This window comes from Primulina tabacum, chromosome 7 (genome assembly GCF_025594145.1).
Source record: "Primulina tabacum isolate GXHZ01 chromosome 7, ASM2559414v2, whole genome shotgun sequence".
Lineage (NCBI taxonomy): Eukaryota > Viridiplantae > Streptophyta > Magnoliopsida > Lamiales > Gesneriaceae > Primulina > Primulina tabacum.
The window spans coordinates 39,091,872-39,115,573 of record NC_134556.1 but is presented as its reverse complement, the minus strand read 5'-3'; the positions used below and the strand labels follow the sequence as shown (position 1 = coordinate 39,115,573).

The window sequence follows — 23,702 nt, the reverse complement described above, 5'->3', positions numbered from 1 at the left end:
GCAGTTATATTATAATTAGTTATTGAAAGAATAACAAAATATACATTTATAATTATTATATATACATTTTTTTTGTAAGGTGAACATGCAGTCACGTAGATGTGTATCGGATAAAACTCTTAGCTGAATGCAGTAACATGCAAATCACGTCAAACAAGTAAAACATAATAGACAAGTCTTATGCAGCCTGTCCAAGAAGATGATGGTAGAAAATAGAATATCTCACGTAAATTAGACATCCCTCAAAAGTGTAAGTTAACCTAACATAATTCGGCAATATGGGAGTGTGTTTTGTCCATTAGTATCGTAGATCAAGGGACAGTGCGGGACACAGAAAATTTTGCTAGGATTGCATGGGATATATGGAATGCTTGAAACAAATGGGTGTTCCTGGAACGAAAGACTTTGACGCAGGAAATTTTTGATTCTGTCAACAGTTTATAGGGGAGCTTTCTGGTTAGTAACATCACTTCTTCTTCATCCACAGGTACACATTTAGCTAACCCTGGACGGTGTTCGCCCCCAATAAATAAAATTAAAATCAATGTTGATGTTGCTGTACGGGGTGATTTACCTTGTTTCGGAGTAGGTTTAGGGAAAAGAGATGCCGCTGGGACGTCTACTACCGGGACAGTTTACTCCACATATGGTGAGGTACATGCTGTGTTGGAAGGGTATCTAGCTGCTTTAAGGTACCAATATGAATGTTGGATAGTAAAAATAGATGTCAACAATGTGGTGAATGACATTTCTAACACTCCCCATGCATACTAGAAACCTCCATCGTCGTCGACATCTAGTACCGTCAGGAATATAGTTCTATCCGAGCTATTATTTTAAACTCCAGAATCTTTAAATATTTTAGATTATCAAATTAATCCAAAATTATACAAAATTTATATATAACTTTTTTAAAAAGAAATTGGACCAATCGGGCTCAATGTGGCTCCACAGTGATCTCCGATATTTGTGGCTTAAGTCGACAACAATCACATACCTCCATTCAATATCCTGCACTCTCAAATAATGTCGTTGCTCACCCGTGGGCGACTCATATTGTTAGATGTGAGGCATACTTTTTGATTGGGTTATGTTTATTGCTAAGAAATATTTTAGTTACTGATATTTTGAGGTAATCATCAATACAAACGCCTTTAAAAAAAAAAAATTACCTCATACTTATCCGGAAAAATAGAATTAAAATAAATAATAATAAAAGAAGCCATTTTAACTATTTTATTCAAGAGTAATTTTTTTTTAAACGATCTCCATGATCTTTGCTCGTAAAACAAGTTAACTCTTTTCATTTTTACAAAAAAAATAATGTTTTCGACATAAACAATAATAATTTTTTATGGGTAACGCAAATAAAATATTTGTCTCACAAAATTGACTCGTAAGACCATCTTACATGAGTTTTTGTATTAATTCAATTGTGTTGTATTTTCCATTAAAATAAGTGCTTGACATGAATCATGATACTCAGATAATAAACCCATTAAACTTGGGTAAACTTCTTTGAGACCTGTGAATATGGAAATTGCCAAAATTCTTCTATAGCTCCGGCAAATTTACATGTAAATCCACATTCTCCAAAGGGTCGATATATGATTCGGAAAACCCAAGACTGAATGTGAAAAACAGGGACAACTTTCGTGTTTTCAGTAATTATATTTAAAATATAATTCATCCCATCAGTATACTGTATATGTCACAGCAGAAAAATAATTTGACAGAAGAGACCATTAAGAAAATGTATCTTATTCTAAAGCTTATTATAAGCATGGAACTGAGACACAAAACAACGAGAATCAAACAAGAAACAAATGCGATTACAGACCATATCCCAACATGGGAGGCGATGAAAATTCGGCCAAAAATTCCCCGGAACCTATCTACATTTAATTCATCGAGTTTGCAGAACCTTGGTACGATATTCTCCCAAAGCCCAAATCGGGAATACATTTCTGTATGCAGCATACGTGATCATACAATTCCTGTTAAACACCCCCATTATCTCCTGGAAAGCGAAAACCATTAGAAAGGAGAATGTTAGGCAATAAACTGAGTATTGCACAAAAACAGTATTTTACTGGGTTCAATAATCCAATCACGTGATATAACCTAAAGAAATCAAATTTAGGCAGAAAACTGAATTTTCTAAAGTTGAGGAGGTCAACTGAATTAAAGAAAAATAAATTGGAATAACAGAAACTAAAAAGTGTGTACTAAGATTAAGCAAGCTATACAACTAGAAACAGAAATTACCTCTTGTGGGAAATCTCCATCCTCACACTGAGAGTTTATTAGGAATTTTGTCGCACGGTGTAGTGGAGACGCATCTCTCTCAGCCTGCAAGTGAGCAAAAATTTCGCTAAATGAAATGTAACATAGAATTTATCAAGTCCCTTGATTTATGTTAAATTGCCTAAAATTTATTTAGTTTCCATTTTGTTGTTTATTTTCTTCCTGAGATACTTTCGACTTGATTAAATTGATCAGTAAACCTGTAAAAGTGAAAAGCAACAAAGCAAAATGGCAAAGATAAACATAAAAGAAAGGTATATTTCACAGGTGACAAGAATTGTTTTACCTGGCCAGCAACAATTAGAGCCAGCACAGCCCATGCTGTATTCACCACATGAGACTTACCGCCTTCAAGGTTTGAATATACCTGTACATGAATTTGGAACCATCATTGAAATTGAATATGGTATGCAACACAAATTTCACTCGTCAGTCGTGACCATGTTCAGGTTTCCACGTCTGTTTATACTTTCCAAAATATCAATGTTTTCCTTTAAGCTTCCAACAGATGATAAAAAGAACAAAGAGTAGAGTAATGTGACGGAATATTTAAACCTTGTTTTGACATGAAAGATAACTTTCTCCCCAGCCTCCGGAAGGAAGCTGTTTAGATAACAAAAAATCACAAGCCTTCCTAATGACTGAGCAATTGCTAAAATTTCGGCCAGCAGCCACCAGGCCTTTAATCCCAAACCATGTTCCATAAGTAAAACAAACTCCCCAGGATCCATACCTGCGGAGAAACTTTTGAAATCAACAAGCATCCAAAGAACCACAAAAACTGCTCAAGCAGATATTCAACTGCGTACATTATCTAGTCTGATGGATTCTCCAACAGGAAACAAGACCGCAACAATAAAAGAAAACTGACCAGGAGCCATCTTTCTCTTGAATCCTTTCGATGAATTTAGTAGCTTTGTCGATACAACATTCTACTTCTTCCTTTCGATGTCCAGGATATGACTGTTTGAACATTATCAATGCTTGAATAGCAGCAGAAGTGCATTCGACATACCTACAGAAGCAAATGCAGTTAAAACTAATTTAAATTTTGCTGAAGCAAAGTAGCAGCTACAATTCTTTGGCGAATCTATATTGGCAGCATGATGAAATTATATGAATAAATAAATTGGTTCAAGCTAGACGAGAGATCAGCTATGAAAGACATCAGAAAATGTTCTAAGTGAACGCAATGGCATAAAGGCTGTTGTGGATGAAAATATTGTTTTGTGCAGAAAATAATAAATAATATTCGCAGAAGAGCAAATATCTTACGGATAGTCAATGACAATATCACCAAAAGTTTCAGCCGGATTGATTATCTGAGAGGGGAAAAAAAGAGATGGAATCAAATCAAAAGTAAATGCAACCCGACAGGATGCAAGCACCATGCGAGTAAATATACAGCAGGCAGCCGGAGTTATGTGAATAAGGACGTTCGAAGTCAATAAATGACATCTACACCAAGATCAGCAAAATGAGAGGTAAAATTATGGTCTGAGATCAGGTTACACACTAGAAATTAGCTTCACCGTGTCAAATATCTTTCATAATCAATATAACATTTGTACAGCAACATAACGGAAGAAGAAATGGCTACAGAATTAATTTGAGCATGAACACAATAACATGAAGGAGCTTAGACAGACAATTTTCTTGTATAACTTTAGTAATAATAAACATCAATAGTTTCAACTGAGTTATGCCAACTTTAGTTTTACGAATAATCACCAATGAGGCCAAAAAAATATATTCAAAAAACATGACATCATGTCAAATTACTCCACAGTTTTGTTGAACACGTAATGCTGCTAAGAAACAGAGAAAATAGTACCTCCAACCAACTATAGGATCGTGTGAGTTCATACGTAGCCAAGCCACCTTCCTTGTTCTGCAGATAGGGCAGGGGCAGAATGCATTTTCATCAGGTCGGAAAAATCTTTTGACCCATACGGTACTTTCAATGCAGTCGGGGAGGGGTTTGGTAAATTAAGATTAATGAAAAACAATCAACAATTTGATAGGGTCCAGAAGAATGCATCTTGAATTCAATTAATCATAATCAATAAATGCTTGTTATTTGTTGTAATTCAATTTCGGATGGAATTTTCAATTTTTGTTTTTTCACAATTTCTGCTTAACTGTTTGATAGCTCCACATGGAAATCGTTTTTCTCCATATTTAGGCTTTACATACTTTAGCACAATCATGTGCCTTTTATCATTTACAAAATGAATCTCTCAAAAGTGAGAATACTCGAGTTAGTGACAGGAACATCACAATATTGACACTTGATGAGCATCAATAGAAACGACCGTATTTGTTATCCTGGTTTTGCACTCGAGCTTGGATGATTTGTATAAAAATCTTTCCAATATGTGAAAAATCATCTGCTTAATATGCCCAAGTGAAACCTTTTTCACAAAGAAATTAAATGAGTAATTAAAGATGTTTTCTTTTCAAGGTGAAATTAAAATTTGGACTCGTGTTCTAGATTTATATTGGTATTTATACAGTAGCATCAAAAAGATTTATCCACATAGATATCAAAGGAACAGATTATAACTTCTCAACAAACAATCCATGACTTTTGGCATAACTTCAAACTCGTTAATTCACATAAGAATACGATTTTTCAAGATAATCAGATGAAAGTAAGAATACACATGATTGATTGGTAATTCTTGATAATTCTTTTCTTTACTTCTCTTTCTCTTTTTTTTTTTTTTTGGGGGGGGGTCTTACTCAAATTTTAAGTGGCTTTTGCTTCTAAGTTACTTTTTCCAGCAATATTTTTACTAGATGCTAGAAATACTAAAAATATCACCATTTCAGAAATTAAAATTTTCTAAGCAATTGCAATTCTATAATAAAATGAATCAGCATGACACTTTTCTTCCGTACTCTTGTTAGATATCTGTCTGACATTACCCATGGTACATGTGATAGTACCTGAAGTGAAAGGATGACATTTACAGCATCGTATAATCTCTTTGCATCAAGAGGTTCTCCAACAATCTCTGCTGGAATTTTTGATAACAACAAGATTGCCTGGAAAGGAAAAGTATTACTGCACAGTCTAAACTATTAGACATTTTAAAGGAAACCTATAGTTTAAACAACTAATTACTTTCAGTCCCTCAGCTGTGCAATCTGAAATAGGCCAACCATGATCTGCAGTCGAAAATGGCCAAGCCCCTTTTGAAATATGTCGATGCCAAAAATCCAGATTGCCAGGGCAATCATCCAACACCTTTAAATTAATATTATGTTACAAGATGATGGCAATGAAACATCAGGAAAATCAAATATAAGAACATTGACGAAACCTAAATGATGTTAAATAAAGCATTAGGAAAAAACCTGCGAGTTTTTAATAAACGTGTGTGCTTTTCTAATAGTTGGCCCAAATTCCTCAACTAGCTGTGAGGAAATTAAAGCTTGAACAGCAAAGACAGTGTCCCATAATTGACTCCCGTTGTAACCCTGCAATATAATTTCTAATTTATTATACTATAATTTCCATAAGTCAATGAATAAATCATCTATGATCAGCAGCACTTTTGATTTAAAAAAATAGACAAAAAAATTTGAAGCTTAAATGGCTGAATAATCTAATTGGCATGATGATAGTGTTATATACTATAACTACTTCACTTGTTACATGGCAAGAGGGCAAATAGTGGAAAATGGTATAAGTCCAGGGTCCAGTGGCATGAACTGAAAGGAAATGGATCGGCAAGAATGTGGAGCTTTATGTGCAATAGGAGAGAAGTTGTGAAAAGGACATCATAGGCATGTAATACTATTGCAACGAGGCACAACGTAAAAACTCAGTTCACAAGTCAAAAAAAACATGTCATCTGTCAAACACATTGCAATTATCATGGATGAGAATGAATTGCATACTTAACAAATTCTTTCAACAAGCTGTGTTTGTTCCCATTGAATCCATGGTCAACAAGTACTTCTGATTTAAAAGGCGAGATGTTCATGAACAGAAAACATTATCGAAAACACAAGTGCAAACACACACATGCAGAAGACAAAACCGTTATCCCGTTAATTTTCAGGAAAAAGAAATTCTGACCTGCATCTTCATGCCATCTTCTGCAAGCCACAGATAATCATAGATTCTTGGAAGATGTAACTTGAAAGCTTCCGACTTTGGATCCTCCACCCAGCAACAAAGCATATTTAAAACCTGAAGTTTTTCATATTTCGTAAAATAGTTATAGAAAGGGAGTTGGATGTGCTGGCAAATGTTAAATTTTGCTCACATTTTTAAAGGTACAATCAGCAGGGGAAAAATGACATAAAAAATTGCTAATAATTAAGATAAAGTAGTCAAACTAAAAAATATTGAATGAGACAATTCAAAAAGTATTAGTAAGTTAACTGAGATAACTAGTTCATGTATTTAGTAGATTCACGTGTTCAACCCACAGCATGTACTCACATTATAGGAAATGATAACAGAGATATCTATAATCATCCAATATACTGTTTCCCTCAATAAACTGCTATATAAAAATTTAACTCTGTCTCGATTTAATTTTAAACATTCAAAACATAATATCATTGTTTATGTGAAATGTTTCAAGCACACCTTGTTTACAGGTCCTATGCAAACGTAACGAGTGTTTTCGTCTTCGTAATGTATGTGCTCCATAACAGTGCGAAGTGCCTTCTCTCTCAACTTCTTCCCGGGCCAATGCATCAGAAAAGGTTCCACAGCCTTATCGAGTGATGCCCAAAGTAAATCCTGAATGAGAGGATGGGGATAGTATAGATCCTCCTGTAAAATGTCATGTGATGAGAGAGTAATTGGTAGAAACTCAAGGAAATTATCATTATTTTGTATATTTGACAAATTGAACTTTGTAAAGACCTCCTATGGCCCCTAGCAAATATCTATATACAAATTTTGCCTGCAATATCTTTTACCGACTAAGGTAACTGTGATATTTGCTTTCACTAGAAATTAATGCAAAGGATTTACCAACCTTTGCGCATTCACTCCGTGCTTTATTCCAATCGATTTCATGATATGGAACAGTAAAGATCTCCTTTCTCAAAGACAGAACAGTTGGTGTAATTGGGCCAACAAACCTTCTCCCATACAAGTAGGACATTGGAAGATAAACCATCCGACAGTGACACCACATCCTCCCTGCACCAGAAGTGGAAGAGATAATATCCTCATATTAAGAAATTCCTGGTAATTTTCAAGCTCGAGATTAGATAAATGACATCAATCACAACAGGTTTCATTGCGTCTTTTACGAAATTTCTATCTCGCTCGCAAATTTTCTCAAGTCATATGATAATAAACACCAACATATCACCACTTTCTGCAAGAGCAAATATCAGAAGGAACAACTTTAAAAGTCAAAGAATGGTAAACAAAATGATAGTCAAAATTACACAGAACAAGCATTCCCTTCACAACAGAATAATATGAGTTCTTACTCCAAACGGAAAACATATCATATTTTGTTGGGCATTGCCATCACTCAGCAAGCAAAATGACAAGGAAATGTTACATAGAAGACAACACTTACCTGGATGGAATGGAAGAATATAAGGGAGAATCCATATCTCAGGTGGCAGAGGATTGTTTCCAGACCATTCAAAAGCTCCAAGAACCTAACACCATTGCAACAAATACAAGGAAAATGAATCGTTAGCAGACGTAATACAGTGAAAAATGGATTCATCGTAAAACAAGCCCGGAAAAGGATGAGTTCTAAACTGAGAGCCACATTTTCCCCCATGACGTTATCGCAGTTGCGCCACCATGACCCAAGATCCAAATTCTCCCTTTCTCCATTGCTCCATCTCCGTCATTTGCTCCTTCACCAAGCAATCTCAAAGTGACGTAGGTCAAAACAGAGCCAAACATGGTGCTTTGCCCCTCGATGTGCAATCCCCATCCACCATCTCTGTTCTATTATGTTATGAATTAGAAGTCACTGCTGATTTCCGTGAAATGAATTGGAGAACTAAAGGAGTAGATAGCTTTGACTCATATCAGAAAGATAGCAGAGCGAAATCGCAGGGTAAAATCCCCTACCTGGTGATTATAAAGGTAGCGACAAATCTCGCGCCTGTGCTCTTTTGACAGTATAGCATTTAATGCTCCAGTGATGGATAATGCAATCACCTACACAATAACACAGTCAAGAACAATGATCATAAGAAATAGAAAGATGACAGTGATAAATAAACTGATTGGCAGGTGGATATCTAAACGTTCATGATACGAACTGCAACATAAAACAAAACTTACCTCCAGTCCATGAAATTAAAATGGAACATCCTAAACTACAAAGTTTTCGTCGGAATTTGGAAGCTTTACTTTCTAAAAGAAAGCGTGAAGGAGAGACCTTTTTACTGTTTACATGCAAAATTGCAAATGGCATGAGGTGGGTGGTGCACATACATAATTAATGAAAAATTTTATATTTGTAAATTTATTATTTCTTTCATTGTGTGATTTCACACTCATACAATTAAGTTAAGATTAAGATTTTGAATCGTGAAATAAGAGAAAACAAGGTGAAAGAACGTTTCAATTGAAGGGAAAACCTATTCTCACCAAGCCAGGCATTAGAAACATCGGACCTCCATAGTCCCCAGGCCAGTGGCCGTCATGAGCTTGCAAAGTTGAATGGAAACTGATGGCCCTCCTCAACGTGTTTGTTACTTGCTCGTCAGTAATAACTTCTGTCTCCTTCACTTTAACTTGTCCCAATACTGTAGTGCTTGGTTTCTCCTTCGAAAACTAGAAAGAATCACTAATCAATGAAAGAAATTTATGTTTCACTTGGATACGTAAATGACATAACACTGCCAAACACGAGATTTTAACATTGTTCAAAACACTATACGAATATAAGTCAGATCCTAACTCAGAACACAATAAAAATGAAGATGTCCAGAAATCATACAACGGTGTAACCATACTATCGAAACAGGAATACCAACAAGAAGAGTATGCCACACCAGCAGATAAACAATAAAATATGAATAAAGCAGAATCTCTGTCTCACTGAACTTGTAATCTCATTAAAAGATCAGAGGAATGCTTCTTCTCGAAACGAGTACTATGAAACTGCTTTCGGAGCTTCTCGACCTCAGCCAGTTCTTCAGGAGACCCGAGATTAGGATCAAATTCCCAGAATTGGCGGCCCACATGTCCATTTACTGAGCGCAACCAAGGGCTCGATCCCTCAGAAAATTTCAGCTTCCACATTATTATTTTACTCCTCCACCTCTACAGATAATTTATCTCCAGAAAATTCTTTTATTTGCGTTCTCACACAGCACCTGGCCCCTATTCAAAAAAGTTGAATCTATGTTAAGCCGGGTTTTGGTAAGAAGATCCAATAAATCATTGACAAGAAAGAGCAGGCATAGCCAAAGCTTTAAAACCAATAGCAGAACTAATTGAGGAATTCGCGACAAACACTTGGAATCACCCCAAAAGTAAACAGGCCATGCAAAATTCTTTTGATGCAACACCAAAAAAAAAAAAAAAAAACTTGACACGCCCGCACTGAAAAGATTAAATTCACTTCAGAGTTTAAGCAGTGTGATTGGGAACTATACATTGGATCTAAAAACAAAAACTGCTGCTCCTTATGTTCTAAATCAAATTTAAAATACTTTATTCACCACATCGACTTTCTCACGGTATATGCAGACAACTGAACCAGAAAACTTAACATCGAAAATAACGATGTATTGCTTAATGGACGAACCCAAACTGCAGATTATAGAACTCGTTAAATGACATCAATTCAGTTCATTAAAATCAAAATCAAGACATAGCGCACCCAAATCTATGATTTAGAATGTGTCGTGAACCTGTTCGCTGTCGATCTTCTGAAAGGATATTCAACAGCGAATCTGATTCGATGTTTCTGAAAAATCATAAATGCAAATGGGTTTTCTTCAAGAACGATCCCGAGATACCATTCATGATTTATTTATTTATGTATATTCGATTTTTAAATATATCAAGGAGTAAGCTATTGGGTCCGATGCAAGTGTAACATGGGATAGTTTGTGAGAGGAATTTAATTTAATCGAATTCGAGTTAAATTTGAACATCATTTTTATATTATATATATACTAGCTAAAAATAAATAAATAATAATATAATAATAAAATACAGTATTTTTTTATAACATAACTAAATATATAATGTCATGGTTTTGAAATTAAGAAAAATATTTATCAAAGTTAGTTAACTCAACATAGTGTACTTCACGTATATTGATTTGGATAAAAGCAAAGCCGTACCTGTGTGGTTCACATGACCTGAGACAATATGTTAGAAAAAATCTTGTTGTGATAAATAACCGTAAAGCTCATTTTGCAAATTAAAAATAACCAAACAAAAGATAAATATAATTTACGAGTTATATATTTATCTCTTTGCGATTTTTTTCTTCGTGCGCCACAAGATCAACATGGCTCTAACGTAATGCAGTATTATATGAACAACTATATTGAAAAAAGATTGAAATTGACAAAAACTGTAAGATATGTTGCCAAAATTGAAATTTATCAATATAAACTATCAAAATAACAAAATGATAAATATAATGAACAAATATTGTAAAAATATATGATTTGTTTTAAATAATAAAAACAATATTTTATTCAAGAAAATAAAAAATAAAGATACGTAAAATAGGTAAGTTAAGTATCACAATTTTTTGTGTTTTATTTTTTGAAATGAGTCCAACTATATAAATTCAAGAAAATAGGTCAAATAATCGACATGTAAAGTATAAAATTTTAATGAATGAGTTGATAAAATATAAAATAATAAATATATTGAATAAACATTACCATTTTATGCATACAAAATTTTTAAAAATTTTGTTAATGAGCTGTGTAGACATAATTTGATTAAATCCACAATGAACACAATAATCATATTTAATCATGTTTTCAATGGATTAATGTCCAAATTTTTTTAAATGTCCATTGCACATATTATTTAGGTGCAGGCCTCAACAAAATGAGACTTATGATTTTTTTTTGGGCCCCTGTGAGGGTCGGGCCCTGTGGCGATGGCCTCTCTCGCCTCACATGAGGCACGGCCCAGGGTAAAAGTAGATATATCTTTACTCGTTAGATGAGATAACTTTACTCATATTAACAATAAAAGTAATAATTTTTTACATGGTGACCTAAATAAAATATATGTCTCATAAAATTGAAAGTTTATGTGTTTGGATGATATATTACGCTCATAAATACAAGAGTCGGGTGGAGTCCACAGATATCACGAAATTTCTCCACCTCTTCAATAATTGAATCCAACTTTAAATGAATAATCTTCACAGATTCGACAAAAGCGCACGCGACGTTTTGTCCACTTTGTTATAATATTTTCGATTAAAGATTAAATACTATCCAAAGTGAACACAATGGGATTCACGTGGCATCCTGTATGGTACAACTGCACTGGTTGAGATCACAAAGTTGTACATTTTCTTGTTCTTTGAGATATATTATAAAATATTAGAGTGGAATCATTGCTTTAATCCGTTTATTGGATGGCTCTTTTCCATTGGAGCAATAAATAAATATTAAGTTTAATGTTAAACTTGAGATATGTAATAGTCGGCTTTCTGCAAAAATATTATATTCCAAAACTTTACACCTTGTTTTATAATTTTATGTGCTTTACAGAGCTTGATTAAATTAAAAAAAAAAACATACATGATGACCCTATAGTGACTATGGTAGAAATGGTAATTTTCTTGGTGGAGAAAACCTAAAACGAGGTGAGTTTGAGGATCAGTTTTTGGGCATGAATGCGAGGATTTTCAAATTTCCGAAACAAATCTTGGGTAAGTATGATGTTTTTTTCCCTATTCCCATGCAATGTAAAAGATTTTTATGGCCAATTCAACTGGTATTTGAGGTAGTGATAAAGACAAAAATAGAGATTCAATATTTATGGTGGTTGGGGATGAAGATTTTCTAATTAGATAGAACTGAGGATGATGACTTATTTATTGCACATATGTGATGGAGAATCTTGAATTAGAAAAAAACGAGGTGTGGATGAATTTTAAATTTGAGACAGGGATGGAGAAGGCATCCCCACATCCATTCCGCTCTCTTATTTATCTTTACACTACAATAAATCTTATTTTCAAAACAAATATATTTTATTTTCTATATATTTTTCAAATATTCTTTTCTTAAATACTTCAGAGCTAGGTTAAGATGCTCAAATCCATTTGTGTTATCTTACTTACCAATTCAATTTGTATTTTTAAAAAAATATATAAAGAGTTGGGGGTTATCAACCCGGCCTCCTTATTTTATACTTTTCTTTAAGGTCAATTGAAAAGCTAGGGTTAGGAACGGGTCCCTTAGGGAGTGTTTGCAATTTTTTCTTTAAAAAAATTGAATTTTTTATATAATTTTTGTAAATTTATAAAAAAAATTTATAATCATTTTTTTTTAAAATTTAATAAAACTATTTTTTGTTTCATTGAACAACCGTATATTTCGTTAGCAATTGCCGTGAGTGTTTTCTAGTACTAGACAATTTTATTATTTGACAAAGAATTTTTTTTAAAATTAATTATAATAAAGAGAAAAATATTGAAATTTTAGATAAAATAAGGAAAATTGGAGAAAAAAGAAAGATATAAAATCACTGATGAACTCGGACTATCAAATTTTAAATATATTAATTAACGAAGTAAAGATGGTAATGATAAATTAAAAAAATTGTATTTTATTTTATTTATATTATTTTATATTATATAAGGAAATATAATAAATTAACCACCGAAGGGAATGACCAAGAAGCCAACGGTGGTGGCGGGGTTGCGGCTGAGAAGGCTAATGGAAATCCCAGCACCGCCGATTACGCTTCCGCAGAAAGATTATCTTCAATATAACCACACCGATTCTTGCAGCCTATATAGATGGACTGCCAGGTAAATACTTGATATTTTTTTATATCACTTGGAAACTGAATTGAGCTTTAATTCAAAAGCCAGCGGTGAACAGAGTATACTTAGCTTTCTAGAATGAAAATCACTAGAAAAGTTTTGAAATTTTACGAGAAGCGACCTCCTCCTTAAAATGTGTGTGTGTGTGTGTGTGTGTGTGTTTTTAATAAAATTGTGCTAATGCAATGATATTCTGATTATGGCAGGGAAAGTTATGAGTTCATGTATGCAAGACCATGGCAAATGGTTAATGATTTTTATTCGGACGCAGTGAATGGACGTAGATCACTATCAGAGTTGTTTGGAAAACAAGTGGGATTTACTGTAATGTTTTATATGTTCCAAATATTCTTGAAATTTAACTTGATTTTTTCTGTTTTGATATCAAGATTTGTACTTTTATCGGATTGAGTGAGCGCCCATCATCCTCTAAACGTGCATGCTATCAATGAGAATGTGTGCACGATGTTTTTATCACTGCAGGTCTCACTATTAACCACAGTTTAAATTTATTTGCATATGTTTTAAGGAATTCGAGGTTCAGAGCTTGAAAGTGTCTTCATCGTCTTATATTTTTATACATTTTGGTACTAAAGGAATATGACCATAAGGGTCTGTCTATAGCAATGCAGAATTCGGAATTTGTTGCAGTTTAAAATTAAAGGCATTAAAATTTTCATAATAATGGTATTGCGTTATTGTATTCATGCAAGAGAAATTTCACAGACATGTACCATTCATGATGATGCTGAAAATGTAGAAGATTGTAATCAATCGGTTAGTGGTCCAGCTGCAGAGAGGACTGGAAAATGGGCAAGAGTGACATTCAAGATAGTGCTGTCGTATCACGGGAGTTCATTTGATGGGTGGCAAAAACAACCGGATTTGAATACTGTCCAAGGGTATGTTTTGTACTACTGCTTACAAAAATTTTAAAGTATTGCACATGAAAAGGTGCAAGCAATGCCTGATTGTAAAAGATAACGCATTACGTAGTCAACGTCGCTAATTTTACTTTTCCTTGTTTTTGCTCCGGTGTGGCAAAGTTGAATGGTCTCTTTTTCTCTTCTCCTTTCTATCAATTGTGTGCGAAATAAGAATTGTAAGACTTTTTCTAGTGGACTTATTTTCTATCAAGTTGAAGAACTTGGCTGAGTCTTTATTATCCACGAGTGCAAATTTAGTTGTGGCTAATCAAGCATCCATGTGGCTGTTTTTCCATATACAGACTGGTTGAAAGTTCTCTGGGAAAATTTGTTGATGAAAAGAAAATGCAGCTGCTAAAAGAAAAGAAATTACCAATAGATGTATGTTCTGTTGTTGCTGGGCGTACAGACAAGGGGGTGACAGCTCTTAACCAAGTTTGTTCTTTCTGTATGTTATGTGCTTCTTCGGTCTAAATTTGTTCAATTCTCATTGCTTCATATCAAAAAAAAAAATGCATTTGAGATGCATGCACGCCTTCATATATTTATCAAGTTCGAGCAATATGTGGTCCTCTCTGTTAGAAATTTAAGAGGATGGCACTTGCTTCTCAATTGGACATCCATAAGGTCGTCTTTTCCCTGCGGGACCGTATAAATGTTGTAGATATTAATGCATAATGCATTTTAGTATGTCTGTGTGTGATTATTCTGTGGTACTTTAGAATTTTAGAATTATGCATATAGTAACTGGTGAGATGCTCCCTTCCATCCTTCGAGGTTAAGTGTTCATTACGGTAAATCAGACACAGCAAAATGATCAAGGCGTAGCTAAATATCAAAATTTTTTCTGCTCGACAGAATAGCTAAAGATTGTGCTACTCATTGTTTGTACCCATGATTATTTGTTCCCGAGTTTTGTTCATTTTCTTCATTTGTGTGTCTGCTCGTTTATATGAACTCTACAATGAGCATTTAGGGTTTTATTATTTTTTCGCGGTTGAGAATGAGGACGGTGAGTCACTTTTGCTATTCATTGGAATATAAATATGGGAGATGCACCGGTGAAGGTTATGTACGAAGTATTGATTCTTGATAGGTAAAGGGCATGCCCACTTCCCTTTCGGATTGCACAAATGGGAACATCTTTTGAATTGTTGAGGCCTTTGGTCATTAAATATTTTTTTTTCTTCCCATAGCATATCGAGTATGACTCCCAAAACACTTGGGTGGGCGCCTCCAATACCCTGTTGCATCATCATCTGTTAAATACTTCAGTTTTTTCTAATTTAACGTCCAATTTTTTGTATGTCAAGATACATGGAGAAAAGATGTTATAGCTCAAGATATTGAAAATGCCATCAATGATATCACACCAGGGAAGATAAGGGCCATTTCTGTATCCAAGGTGGATGTAGTCATGAACTTGGCGCCATTATTTATTTGTTCAGTAACTACATTGCCGTCTAAGAGAGTGAATTTTATACTTTATGTAAGTGCCATAGAATAGACTAATGCACACATTTCTTTATTAGGTATCACGAGAATTTCATCCTAATTTCGCTGCAAAGTGGAGGCATTACTTTTATATTTTCCCCCTTCATGATGAAATTGTTGATGACCAAGCCAGTCAATGCAAGAAGGATCGTTATGAACAGTGTGTTAGTGAGAAAAATTGTCGAGATGTAGTGGATGATGATTTCAGGAATGAACAGGATACAAAGAAGAAACCAACCAGTTTTGGAAGTAAACAGGGTCAACAATCTATTAAATCAACTTGAAGGAAAACTATTATCCTACAAGATATTTGCACGAGATACTAAAGCATCAAGAAACGTGTAAGATTGAAGTTTTTTTCTTAAAATACTTTTGGTGAATTTTATCATTTCATCTGTCAAAATGATTTTCTGACTGATGAGCAAGTGTACTCATACTCGGTTTAGCTTCACTTGAATATATTGCAGCCAGACCTTCTTCATGTTTCGCATATATTTCTTCCATTTATCTTTCTTTGTCTTTCAACCTTGCTGATGTATCAGTGAAATTTCGGCAAGCATCAGTTAGATTTGGTTTTTTATGTGTTATTTTATCAGAAAGCCCATCAACTCAGGGACAGACTTCATAATTTATTTAATAAATAAGTATACATTTGTTATTGCCTATCCTGTTAGTCTTTAACTAGGGGCCCTTTCTAAAATGATTTCGGCATTGGGATAGTGCCTCAGTTTTGGAATTTAATTTTCTTAACTAGATATGATGGCCAGAGTTTGACAATCATATTTTGTTGAAAATTGCAAATTTTATATGTTAGTATGTTCCCACTTTAGCTGCTTGTTAACTCACTTTCTGAGATCAAAATTTCATCCTGTTGCAGTGGTCCACCAACCGAATGCTTTGTCTTCCATGCACGAGCCTCGGAAGCCAATTTACTATGTGATGAGGTTCTACAGATACCTAATATTGTTGTATCATTTTTTGCCTATCACGACATACGTTTGTGTCACTGTAAATTTTTTATTACCCATGTTTTAAGGAAGTCTTTGATACTGAATAATTAAGCATGTAACCTACATCAATTTTTTCTTAATGTGTAAGAATTACACACCATGTGGTTTATATGTAAAACTTGAAATAAATTTTTCTCTGATATTATTTTGATATTTTTTGCACTTTAGCAGTTGCACCAAAGTTGCATAATGATGCTATAGCGATGGGAAAGGGCGGATAATTCATCCGTTCAGTATCAGGAGTCAAAATCACCAAATTTATTTACTTTAGTGATCAAAGTTTGTGAAAAGAAAATGTGTATTTTCACTTTGAATTATTGGCACTAATTAGGGTTGAATTCTTGCATTCAGAGACAGAGGTATTAGATCCGTATTGACGTGTCTGTACATGGTATAGAATTGAGTTTTTCATTTATATTATGACGATTCCTTGATAATTATTAATTAGTAAAGATCCAAATTTGCACGTATTGATTCTAAATTAGCTGTTCTTGCATCTTATTCATCTTTTACTGATCTCTTCTGCTATTTTTCAATACTTAAAAGGATGGGACCATTAAGAAGACTATGTGTGTTGAGTTGGTCGCTAACCGATTCTTGCGGAAGGTAGTTACTCTTTTCAGTTTCTGTCAGAAATTAACTATATTTTGTCTTGATTAATGACATCTGATCGAAACTTTTTTAAACTCACCTGAGCAGTCATCAGATATGCATATTGGAACGTTGTTTCACATGAGATATTATATAATATCTTGTCTGATGGATTGTCAGATTTAGTTATGATCTCTACTTTTAAGAAATCACTGCTTGACTTGTAAAGTCAAACAACTTGAATCGGCACAAGGAATTATGACCAAGGCTGCAAATGAATTCAATCACGCTGTTCAATTTTGCTTGAACAATATTGAATTAATGTTGAAATTATCTAACGCGAGTCAAGCTCCAATTCATTCAAATATATTTTAAAGTTGAATTTGAGCTATTGCTAAATTATTTTGTCCATAGCTCGCGAGATACAAGCTTTGATAACTTAATTAGTTTGTAAATATACTTGAAATTATATGAGCTTAAGGGCATGAGTCCAACTTCGAGTCTTGTGTGATAGAATTCATAGTTAAGTTTGAGACTTTAGTTGAGTCAAGCTTAAAAGTGTTAATTTTTCAAGCCCGCTTAAAAAATCCAAGCTCAAGTTTGAGTTCAAAAGAGAAGAAATAATATTCACTTCGTTTAGATTCTTTTGCTCCATTGATGTGTCCTTGAATCACTAGTCGTTTTTTTTGGTGATACACAGATGGTTAGAGTTCTTGTAGCCACAGCTGTAAGGGAAGCTGCTGCTGGTGCAGAAGACGATATGCTTCTAAAACTTATGGATGCAACATGCAGACGTGCCACTGCTCCACCAGCACCACCAGATGGCCTTTGCCTTCTCGGTGTGGGGTATACAGATTTTGATAGAAAATATTGCTTGATCCTTTAAGTTCCTCAAGAGGACCATTTGTTTTATATGAAGTGTGCATCATTCATACAGAAACTGGATCTGTTGATCTCTCTTTACATGATTTGAACAGTTTGCCAGTAACATTCTCAAAATTATTCGGAGTTCTACGAAGTCGATTCAGATGGAAAATGTCATAGATTAGATAGCTCCAAACATCATCTTTTCTCAGATAGTAAAACCTTTTTTACTATGAATCTTCTTTTCCACGTTCGTATCATAATTTTAGTTATCGGCCCCCCATTTACTCGTGAATTATTTTTTATTCGACCCATAAAAAGCAAAGGAATAATTTTATTTTAAGCGAATGACATGTTTCAAGTTTTATATCCAATACCAATCTTAGAATCATTTTTCAGTTTTTTTTCCACCCTTGATTTGACCACCGGGGCTTTCGTTACAGGTACAATTATGTCCCAGTTCAAGTCAACATTCTTTATTTGTCCTTGATAATATTTTTAGTTGATAATGACCTCAAACTCAAAGGTGTTGCGCATATTTCTCATGCAAAAAAGTTTCCCCATTCCATGCGAAGAAAGAGAGGACATAGTCAACTTTATTTTACCCTCTTCACATTTGTCAAATGAAAGTCATTTGAACCTCATGATACCAAATCCCTATTATTGGTACCTTCTTTCAATCTCCATGTCCTCTCGATATTCATTTCAGTCTTATCCATTTTCTCCCCTCGAAGAAGCCATTCTCATTTCTTGGAGTTTTCCGATAGGGCGCGCACCTAAGAGTGCGCGCGTGCCATTGTCAAGATCAAGATGTCTGTGAAACAAATCTTTCTCTCGCCGGGCTCACGTATAAAAGTTTTGGTTTTCATCGTCTTCTTGAATTTTATCACGTCATCCGCGGTGTCGGATGCTGAAATCTTGGTCAAATTCAAGCAATCTCTCAAGAATGCCGACGCATTATCTAGCTGGGACGAGAACAAGTCTCCATGCAATGGGGATCACGAGATCTGGAATGGGGTTCTGTGCGAGCAGGGAACTGTCTGGGGACTCAAACTCGAGAATATGGGATTAAAGGGTGTCATTGATGTGCAAGCCCTTGCACAAATGACAAACTTGAGAACTATAAGCTTTATGAACAACAAGTTTGATGGATCTTTGCCGGACCTACATAAAATTACGGCTATTAAAACTATTTACTTGTCATATAACCAATTCTCCGGGGAGATTCCGCAAAACGCTTTCACTGGGATGTCCTCATTGAAGAAGATTTATCTGGCCAACAATAAGTTGTCGGGATCGATCCCGGAATCTTTGACTGCATTGCCTAGGCTCAAAGAGTTGATGCTGGAAAATAATGAATTTGTAGGGTTGATACCTCCTTTTCCACAAGACAGGTTGAAGGTTTTCAATGTGTCCAACAATAAGTTGGAGGGAGAGATCCCTAGTAGTCTTGGCGGCATCGATGCTTCGGCCTTCAATGGTAAGATTTCGTTCCATAATTAGGACTTGAATTATTTTTAGCGACCAAACTTGCATTTAGTCGATATGGGTAATTTACTTTATTATTGGACATGAAATTTACTGGTTTGCTCAACTCAATCTTATTCTTATTATTGTTATTTTTCTGTTTACGTACAGGCAACAAAGATCTATGCGGGGCGCCTCTAAAGGCATGTTCAGCCCCGAGCAAACTCTCCATCGGGACAAAAGTCATCGTCGCCGTGCTGGTGGTGGTGGCCATAGCTGCCTTAGTCGTTGTAGTCATCATACTCCACCGACGCAAGAAATCACCGCAGCAAGCAGACGAATCCACCGTCTCCACCAATTTAAATAGAATGGAACAAGGCCAAGCTAATGCAAACTCATCTTCCCCAGATCACATCGGTCAAGCCAAGAAAACCGAGCAAGGCACAAAACTTACTTTCTTGAAAGAAGACGGGGAGAAGTTCGACATGCCGGATCTGCTGAAAGCCTCAGCGGAGATTCTGGGCAGCGGTGTGTTCGGATCCACGTACAAGACCAGCCTGAATGGAGGGAAGATGATGGTTGTGAAGAGATTCAGACACATGAATAACGTCAGCAAAGAGGAGTTTAATGAGCATATGAGGAGATTGGGGAGATTGAATCATGAGAATTTGCTTCCCATCGTGGCTTTCTATTATAGGAAAGAGGAGAAGCTTTTGGTCTCAGATTATGCGGAGAATATCAGCCTTTCTGTTCACCTTCATGGTATGTATATATTCTCCATCTTTATTATGCTTCTTCACTGGGTGCCAAGGGACGATCCTCAAATTCTGAGTATTTAGTTAAATTATTCGAATTCATAAATCAATGCGCAAAATGGAATACATAAACATCTTTCTTACATATATTATAGGAAATAAATCTCGTGGGGTCCCATGCCCCGACTGGCCGACTCGTCTAAAAATAGTGAAAGGAATCGCCAAAGGCCTCGCGTATCTCTACAACGAACTCCCATGCTTAACAGCACCGCACGGCCATCTCAAATCCTCCAACGTACTCCTGGACGCCACCTTCAATCCCCTCCTCAGCGACTACGGATTCATCCCCATCGTCAACCAAGAACACGCCCAAGAACACATGGTCGCCTACAAATCCCCCGAGTACAAGCACACGGGCCGGATCACCAAGAAAACCGACGTCTGGAGTTTTGGAATCCTCGTCCTGGAGGTCCTCACGGGCCGGTTCCCTTCGAACTTCCTGCAACAAGGAAACGGCACGGATACGGATTTGGCGGCGTGGGTAGACTCCGTGGTGAGGGACGAGGGCAATCTTGAGCTGGTCTTGGATAGAGACATGACGGGGAGCGGCAACTCTGAGGGGGAAATGATTAAGATGTTGAGGATAGGGCTGAGCTGCTGCGAGGTGGACGTGGAGAGGAGGCCTGAGTTCAAGGAAGTTGCGGCCATGGTTCAGGAGATTAAGGAAAAAGACGACGAGTTCTATTCATCGTACGCGAGTGAAGGTGATACGAGAAGTTCCAAGGGGTTGTCCGATGCTTTCGTTCATGTTACTTTTAAATGATAGTTAATTTAGCTCGGTGGTTGCAAATTTGGTTCTTGCATGTGTTCTCTTTGAACGAGTAAAAATGGGTGCTGAAGTAGAAGAAACAAAAGAATTTCATGTATCGATTTCTAGGAAAATATCGATGTTTTTTTGGAGTTTGATGATAAGATATACACACATATATATGTTGTGTGTGTGTGTGTGTTTTGATGAGTGATTTGGAAGGAGAAATTACTAGTGATTTTGTAGTACTTTGGTTAGTTTTCAATTGTTCAAGTAACTTCGGATTAAGATTCTGATGCAATCTATTACTGCTATAATTATATGAGTTGAATCGTGAATTTACATCTATATCCTTATCTTCATTAATACATATCTCTTTGGTTGTTTTGTTTTCATTTATTAATTAATGAATCTATTACCACTATAAATATAGGAGTTGAATATTCATTAATACATGTCTCTTTGGTTGTTTTGTTTTCATTTATTAATTAAGAGTCTAAACTAAATTGAAGAAAAACAAAATTTTCCATCCATTTGTGATGAAATTTGCAATCCATTTTAAAAATCTATTATTATTATTACTACTATAAATATATGAGTTGAATTGTGAATTTACATCTATGTCCTTATCTTCATTAATATATGTCTCTTTGGTTGTTTTTTTTTTTCATTTATTAATTAAGAATCTAAACTAAATTGAAGAAAAACAAAATTTTCCATCCATTTTTTGTGATGAAATTTGCAATCCATTTAAAAAAAAAAATACTTATATATATAATAAATTTCAAAATGATAAAAAAAAATATATGTTTTTGTTTGTTTTTCATAGCTATTAAATGAATTCTAAAATAAATTGAAGAAAAATGAAATTTAGCTCCCTTTTTTTAGATGAAAAATTTAGCTACCATTTTTTAGAGTGTCATTTAAATTTATCTTCCATTTTTTGGAACGTTTTTTCATAGCTATTAATGACTTCTAAAATAAATTGAAGAAAAATGCAATTTAGCTACCATTTTTTAGAATAAAAATTTAGCTACCATTTTCTTTAGTGTCATTTAAATTTATCTTCCATTTTTTGGAACGACATTTGCACTCAATTTTTTTTAAAAAAAATATATCTTTAATAAAATTTTAAATAATAGTAATAATCCAATTTTTAAAAAAACTTATATCTTTAATATAAATATATGAGTTGAATTGTGAATTTACATCTATGTCCTTATCTTCATTAATACATGTCTCTTTGATTGTTTTTTTTTTTTCATTTATTAATTAAGAATCTAAACTAAATTGAAGAAAAACAAAATTTTCCATCCATTTTTTGTGATGAAATTTGCAATCCATTTTAAAAAAAATACTTATATATATAATGAATTTCAAAATGATAAAAAATAAAAAATATATGTATTTGTTTGTTTTTTCATAGCTATTAAATGAATTCTAAAATAAATTGAAGAAAAATGAAATTTAGCTCCCTTTTTTTAGATGAAAAATTTAGCTACCATTTTTTAGAGTGTCATTTAAATTTATCTTCCATTTTTTGGAACGTTTTTTCATAGCTATTAATGACTTCTAAAATAAATTGAAGAAAAATGCAATTTAGCTACCATTTTTTAGAATAAAAATTTAGCTACCATTTTCTTTAGTGTCATTTAAATTTATCTTCCATTTTTTGGAACGACATTTGCACTCAATTTTTTTTTAAAAAAATATATCTTTAATAAAATTTTAAATAATAGTAATAATCCAATTTTTAAAAAAACTTATATCTTTAATATAAATATATGAGTTGAATTGTGAATTTACATGTATGTCCTTATCTTCATTAATACATGTCTCTTTGATTGTTTTTTTTCATTTATTAATTAAGAATCTAAACTAAATTGAAGAAAAACAAAATTTTCCATCCATTTTTTGTGATGAAATTTGCAATCCATTTTAAAAAAAAAAATACTTATATATATAATGAATTTCAAAATGATAAAAATAAAAAATATACGTATTTGTTTGTTTTTTCATAGTTATTAAATGAATTCTAAAATAAATTGAAGAAAAATGAAATTTAGCTCCCTTTTTTTAGATGAAAAATTTAGCTACCATTTTTTAGAGTGTCATTTAAATTTATCTTCAATTTTTTGGAACGTTTTTTCATAGCTATTAATGACTTCTAAAATAAATTGAAGAAAAATGCAATTTAGCTACCACTTTTTAGAAATCTTCCATTTTTTGGAAGGACATTTGCACTCCATTTTTTTAAAAAATATATATCTTTAATAAAATTTTAAATAATAGTAATAATCCAATTTTTTAAAAAAAACTTATATCTTTAATGAAATTCAAAATAATAACAATAATAAATATATATTTTTTGTTTGTTTTTTCCTAGCTACTATTATTATTATTATTATTACAACTCTAAATATATGACTTTAAGCTGTGAATTTACATCTATGTTTTTATGTTCATGAAATTATATTCATACG

At 33.9% G+C, this 23,702-nt stretch overlaps 3 protein-coding genes across 6 annotated transcripts; 2 read left to right on the top strand and 1 right to left on the bottom strand.

Annotated features, from left to right (window-relative positions):
* Positions 1-1,709: 1,709 nt before the first annotated feature.
* LOC142551904 (cycloartenol Synthase-like) lies at positions 1,710-10,379 on the bottom strand. Of its 4 annotated transcripts, none has more exons than XM_075661384.1 (19): positions 10,180-10,379; positions 9,368-9,646; positions 8,909-9,094; positions 8,384-8,473; positions 8,063-8,257; positions 7,872-7,956; positions 7,314-7,480; positions 6,917-7,105; positions 6,398-6,511; positions 5,671-5,793; positions 5,438-5,560; positions 5,260-5,358; positions 4,142-4,198; positions 3,583-3,629; positions 3,179-3,322; positions 2,863-3,040; positions 2,594-2,674; positions 2,269-2,352; positions 1,710-2,020 (listed from the first exon to the last, which is right to left on the bottom strand). In XM_075661384.1, the coding sequence occupies exons 2-19, from the start codon at positions 9,563-9,565 to the stop codon at positions 1,907-1,909; spliced, it is 2,274 nt and encodes a 757-aa protein (XP_075517499.1). In that variant the 5' UTR covers positions 9,566-9,646; positions 10,180-10,379; the 3' UTR covers positions 1,710-1,906. The 4 variants fall into 4 exon arrangements, with proteins under 4 accessions (XP_075517499.1, XP_075517500.1, XP_075517502.1 ...); XM_075661385.1 differs by having other exon boundaries at positions 10,149-10,307; XM_075661387.1 differs by having other exon boundaries at positions 9,368-9,639; positions 10,180-10,305.
* A 2,745-nt stretch (positions 10,380-13,124) lies between these two features.
* Positions 13,125-18,324, top strand: LOC142551903 (uncharacterized). Its single transcript, XM_075661383.1, is given in 10 exon segments — positions 13,125-13,289; positions 13,511-13,628; positions 14,031-14,206; positions 14,533-14,678; positions 15,544-15,635; positions 15,763-15,969; positions 15,971-16,065; positions 16,602-16,668; positions 17,281-17,340; positions 18,026-18,324. Coding segments are annotated over 10 exon segments (1,290 nt in total). The 5' UTR covers positions 13,125-13,146; the 3' UTR covers positions 18,212-18,324.
* Positions 18,325-18,826: 502 nt separating this feature from the next.
* On the top strand, positions 18,827-21,521 carry LOC142551902 (pollen receptor-like kinase 1). Its single transcript, XM_075661382.1, has 3 exons — positions 18,827-19,669; positions 19,828-20,418; positions 20,567-21,521. Exons 1-3 carry the CDS (start codon positions 19,000-19,002, stop codon positions 21,232-21,234), a joined length of 1,929 nt encoding a protein of 642 aa, XP_075517497.1. The 5' UTR covers positions 18,827-18,999; the 3' UTR covers positions 21,235-21,521.
* Positions 21,522-23,702: the final 2,181 nt, after the last annotated feature.